This window comes from Saccostrea echinata, unplaced genomic scaffold, assembly GCF_033153115.1.
Source record: "Saccostrea echinata isolate AGI-Se365-2 ecotype Australia unplaced genomic scaffold, CSIRO_AGI_Sech_v1 ptg000023l, whole genome shotgun sequence".
Classification (NCBI taxonomy): domain Eukaryota; kingdom Metazoa; phylum Mollusca; class Bivalvia; order Ostreida; family Ostreidae; genus Saccostrea; species Saccostrea echinata.
This window is the reverse complement of record NW_026889772.1, coordinates 10,187,165-10,193,164: the sequence shown is the minus strand read 5'-3', so window position 1 is coordinate 10,193,164 and position 6,000 is coordinate 10,187,165. Positions and strand designations below refer to the sequence as shown.

The 6,000-nt window shown below is 32.3% G+C and overlaps 1 protein-coding gene across 2 annotated transcripts in view; it reads right to left on the bottom strand.

Annotated features, from left to right (window-relative positions):
- Positions 1-405: 405 nt before the first annotated feature.
- Positions 406-6,000, bottom strand: part of LOC133191178 (myb-related protein A-like) — a 28,919-nt gene continuing 23,324 nt past the window's right edge. For both annotated transcript variants that reach the window (XM_061326901.1, XM_061326900.1), the window contains exons 12-16: positions 5,507-5,599; positions 4,217-4,327; positions 3,963-4,082; positions 3,559-3,627; positions 406-1,799 (exon numbers count right to left, since the gene is read on the bottom strand). In XM_061326901.1, the coding sequence (XP_061182885.1) occupies positions 1,698-1,799; positions 3,559-3,627; positions 3,963-4,082; positions 4,217-4,327; positions 5,507-5,599 (495 nt within the window). In that variant the 3' untranslated portion in view covers positions 406-1,697. The remainder of the gene's footprint in view (positions 1,800-3,558; positions 3,628-3,962; positions 4,083-4,216; positions 4,328-5,506; positions 5,600-6,000) is intronic.

The following is a 6,000-nucleotide window of genomic DNA, read 5'->3' as shown; positions in this document are numbered from 1 at the left end:
TTCCATTGTAGTTCAATAAAACACCGAGATACATAAATTTATCTACAACTTCTATTTGCTCATTATGTATATGCCACTTTTCATTATCATGAACCTTTCCCTTATTTCTAAATAAACCCATCTACTTTTACAGATTGTGTAAAATTTGTGGATTAATTAGTATATTTTACAGATAAAAGTGTAAATTTTACAGATTAAAATGTGGAAAATGAATAAAAAAGTGACGAAGTGGTACTAATAAGCAAAAGATCTGCGAGAAATGTTCCTTTTTTGGGCTATTTAAACTGAACTACAAATCTTACCTGTTACATTACTAGTATCTGCTTTATTCCCCAATGTACTTCTCAGAAAGATTACACATGTATATGTCATATATTTTGATTAATCAAGAATCATACACAAAAATAAATTTTTTAATTGTATTTTATTGTACCATCTACATGCTGTACGTTAAATCAATGTGAAAATGTATTCTATATTTGAAACAAAATCAAAATAATTCAAAACAAAAGAAATCAACAATTAAGGAACAAACAAGTAATCAAGAACAAATATAAAACTCTACAAGACAGAACACAAATAGCACATCATCAAAATAATCCGACCCAAAGTTTTTAACTAATTTACTCTATTTTCTTTATTAGCACACACAAAAAATCAAACACATCTATTGTATGTTAGCACAATTTTAACCAAACAAGATATGTTGGCAAATCACTTTTTTCAATATTAGAGGCAGACTGAACAATTCTGTAAATCCTGGGGATAAAACTGTTTTGATAAATTCTCTGATTTTTTGCTGTGAAAGAATGCTTCCATCACTGATAAATTTCATCAGAATCTGTATAAAATTACAGAAATCAGAAGATATTAAGTATCGACACCATTTCTTACGAGCCAAAAAAACAAACTTACATTTGTCAATTTTGAAATTAAAAAAAATTAAAAAATACACCTGAATTTAAAAAATCCAATAACAATTAACTTAAATAATATGACAATTGCCTACATTTCTAAACAGTTATTATAAAAGAAACTACTACAAATAAATAGCTAAACTTAAATACAACAAAACATAACAGATTACACAACTTTCACTGAAAATGTTATTTCACATCTCATTTCATAAGAGCATGAATTATTTTATAGGACATTGAGTTACTTTCAATCATGTTAATAAATCAGTACCAAAACAAATTGGTGCTTCAAGTAACAGCAGCCAGTTCTTATATGGCATATTAAAGAAGCAGATTTTATACATGTACATGTAAACAAACATTCACAGATTTACAGGAAGCCTAGCAGACCCCTTTCATTATCATTACTGTTCACTAATCTGTCCACAGGGGCAAGAAAAGGGGGGGTGAAAGCTGCCATATTATAAGTGTTACATCAAAACACAAAAAAATAAATGATATTCAGAGTAGTTTACTCAACAACTGCTTCGTTCAATTCACACTCTCAGCATAGTCTTTGAAAACTATGATCACTCATGGACTTTTTACCATTTCATATACTACAAATGATACCATGTATTCTGTACATAACTTTCCCAGGAAAATGAACAATCTTTGTTTCTCAGAAAAATAGAAAATCTTTATCTGAAACACAAAACCATCTTGTGGATTGATGAAGAGTACACAATATATTTAGAGCTTGTTTCACTTCACAGGACTGTGTTTTACATCAGTTTGGGGTTAAATAAAAGAAGCACTTTTAACTATGCTCCTGGCATAATCAATCATAAGGATTTGGTCTTCAGTTCTTCCACAAGCTATTTTCACATAATCTGTATTCATCTGTAAATCAAAAACAGAGTGTCATAATTATAAAGGTACCCCAGAAATACATGTAGGTCATGAATACCCTGCCTAACATTTGTATTGCAACATTTTGTTTCTTTGTTCTTATGCAGTAGTATGAAGAGATGAGAAATGCTTCTTTTTTCCACATGTATTGAACCAATACCTTTAGTTTTAGTTATTGTGGTACATAATATTTCATATTGTTTCAAGTTCTGTCCTTAAAAACACTATATGCCCCATTCAATACTTGGTGTAAGCAAATACATTTAAACTTGAAATGAATACATACATTTAACATGTTTAAAGCACATTAAAATAATTAGAAGAGTTTGAAACTTGTTTTCACTAAACACTAGGGGTGTAATGATATGTCTGAAGCATATCATCATATACCGATATACTGAGACCATATCATTATACCGCAGTACATCACCTTCCATAATTTTTTTTTTTTTTATGTATTGTGTCCTGTTCTGAAATGTGACACTATCTAAGTTCAAACAAAGTTAAACAAAAAAGAAATACTGCTTGTTCAACACCATCTTTGTAAACAGCTGATACAGGCTCTCATGACTGTTTCATTAATTCAAGTGTCTTACATGTACATGTATATTAAATACGTACAGCACCACAGATGCAAAGCTACAACTTTTATTATATTACATAAGAATGCTTCAGAAATGAATATAAATACTGAAAATATGATGTATTGGGATATGCAGGTATATGTTTTTTTTACTGCGATGGATATTTTTGTGTATTTTAGTATACTGGTATATTGTTACACCCCTTCTGAACACAATATACACTAAAATGACTGCCTCAAAATTTAAATTGATTTAAACATTTTCCATTGCATCAATGACCAATAAGTAACTGGTCTTAGATGGCTATGTATTGCCTTGACATAACATAAAGCATTAACTTGTCTTAGATGGCTATGTATTGCCTTGACCTAAAATGAAGCATTAACTGCTCTTAGATGGCTATGCATTGCCTTGACCTAAAATAAAGCATTAACTGGTCTTAGATGGCTATGTATTGCCTTGACCTAACATAAAGCATTAACTGCTCTTAGATGGCTATGCATTGCCTTGACCTAACATAAAGCATTAACTTGTTTTAGATGGCTATGTATTGCCTTGACCTAACATCAAGCATCATCTTAGATGGCTATGTATTACCTTGACCTGACATAAAGCATTGTCTTAGATGGCTATGCATTGCCTTGACCTAACATAAAGCATTGTCTTAGATGGCTATGCATTGCCTTGACCTAACATAAAGCATTGTCTTAGATGGCTATGTATTGCCTTGACCTAACATAAAGCATTAACTGGTCTTAGATGGCTATGCACTGCCTTGACCTAACATAAAGCATTGTCTTAGATGGCTATGTATTGCCTTGACCTAACATAAAGCATTAACTGGTCTTAGATGGCTATGTATTACCTTGACCTAACATAAAGCATTGTCTTAGATGGCTATGCACTGCCTTGACCTAACATAAAGCATTGTCTTAGATGGCTATGCATTGCCTTCACCTAACATAAAGCATTGTCTTAGATGGCTATGTATTGCCTTCACCTAACATAAAGCATTACTTTTTTCTTTATCTTATCAGGTTATTGTTCAGATTGAAGTTGTACAGAGACATGCAGGGAGAAAAACAATAGGAGAAACATTATCCAGTAATTGAAATACAAGGTCATGAAACCCATCAAATAATGCTCATTACTGCCCTAAAACCTACCTTTGAATTACTGAGTAGATCTGTCTCAGCAAACTGGATCTTCCTACTGGATTTCCTCACCACTGAATTCTGAAATAAATAATTGTTTTTCAACAGGCATACATTTCAGACTTGAAGTAATGTATTGATAAACTGATACGTGTAGATAAACAGATACTTATAGATAAACTGATACTTGTAGATAAACTGATATGTGTAAATAAACCGATACGTGTAGATAAACTGATATGTGTAAATAAACTGACACAAGTAGATAAACTGATACATGTAGATAAACTGATACCTTTAGACAAACTGAAACATGTAAATAAACTGATACATGTAGATAAACCGATACTTGTAGACATAACTGATACATGTACATGTAGATAAACTGATACATGTAGATCTTCCATATACTGTACCTTATTTGTTGCCTTCTCCTTGGGAGGTTTTGTTTCCTCCAGGATTTCCTCTGGTAAAGTTTCCTTGATGATGGAGGGAGGAGAGAACAGCACACTGGCATCATTCAGCAATGATTTACTCTGGAAAGTTTTAAAATGTATTTAACATATAATAAAGGTGGAGAAGAATGTACTCTACTAGTATTCATATTGACTATCTTTAGACACCAACAAACATAATCAACTTAAGAATAAGCATTTGACCATTTCCTTACTGGTGTTTCGGGAGATAAAACCATTGGTTTTTCTTCTGGAAAGCCTACATTTCTTCTTGGTGACAGCCATCTAGTCGCCAGACATTTTCTCATCTTACGCTTTGGCTGTGTCTACATTGCAAATTACAGATTCAGTACAAATACATGCATCGAGTATCATTATAACAATGTGAACTGTACAGCTGCAAAGTCATATGCAGCACTGTTAAGGTTGTATATAATGAGGATGGGCTTCAGTTTACTACAAATTACACACATGAAAACATTTTTTTTCAAAATACCGGAAAATGAAATAATTTGCAATTTTAAACTGTTAAACTATTAAACTACATGAAATTGTATCATTTCATGCAATTTTGAAATTATTTAAATTCAACACATCTGGGTATAAACAAGTAAATGATGAGAGTAAATTGGTTGAATTGGCTCAGTGGTTCTTGAGAGGAAGCAAATAAACATGTGCAAAGTTTACAGATGATACATGAAAGACAGACTCTGGACCCATTGGATCATAAAAGCTCACTTGAGCCTTCAGCGCAGGTGGGCTAACAATTACAGGTGACTCTTGATGGCTTGAATCTGGATGTTTCTAAGTTCTTGATCCCTCTAAATGAGTCTCCAATCCTGACTTTTTTCTCCTATATATGTAACTAAGCAGATTTACTCTTGATTTCACAAACTCTCAATCTTTTGATCTCTCAAAGTCAAAATGAAGTCCCCTTATGCATATTATGTTGTATTTAACTCTCGGTACCTCCAAAGGATTTTGTGTATGCAGCTTGACATACTTAGTAAGAATACAGTAGTAACATTGGTTTTATGTATTGCTATTTATAGCACTGACTCCTGAGCTTTAATTTAAACAAAAATACATATTTACGTATATTATGCAGCATTCTTCATTATTGCCAATGGAATGAAAGGCAATTCAGATATCCGGACACTTCACCTATCTAGACAATTTTGACTGGGAACCAAAGCGTCTGGATAAATGAGGCTCCTCTGTACATGTGTATTATTTTAACACTGTTGTAAATGAGAATAAATTACTTCAAGTGTGACTTATTTTTAAACCAACCAAGTAACCCAGATATTCTGCATTCTTAAAACATCAAACTCTTGATTATGAGAAGTTTTTTTATGGTACGCGAACTTCAAAGTATCGAGAGTCACCTGTATCATATTTCGCTAAAAAGTATAAATCTATATGGTTTTATTTGAAAGAGTCAGAATTTATAAAATATAAGTTCATTTGCCCTTTAGAATTCAAATGAAGAAATACTGATTTACCTTTTTAACAGGTATTTGTTTACCCCTCGTCACCTGAGTGTTGTCTGGGGTAAATGTCAATCTGTTATCATCCTTCCCATCGACCTCTTCTGGCTGTAAATACAGGTAAATATCTCAAAAAAAATACACAAATGTGTTTTCTCAAAACTCATGCAAGCAATAAGGAAAACATTGAATATCCCAAAAAGACAGTGTTAAAGCCTTAGATGAAAGGGACATATTAACAAAATCATAAATATTGGAGAAAAAATTTTGTAAATCAAGAAAAATTCTAGTTGATTCAACTGATACCCCCTGTGAGTGTACATCAAAGCAGGGACCTCATCTCGAAGTATCCACACTTGCAATTTTAATGGAAATTAAACACCTTTGAATGGTAATGTCACCCTGAATAAAATCAGGGCAACATATTGTTATTGTTCCACCTTTAATTTTGTCTCCGAGTTGTTCTTGCTGTTGGCTTGGACAATCTCAATGAAATTTCACAGATGATG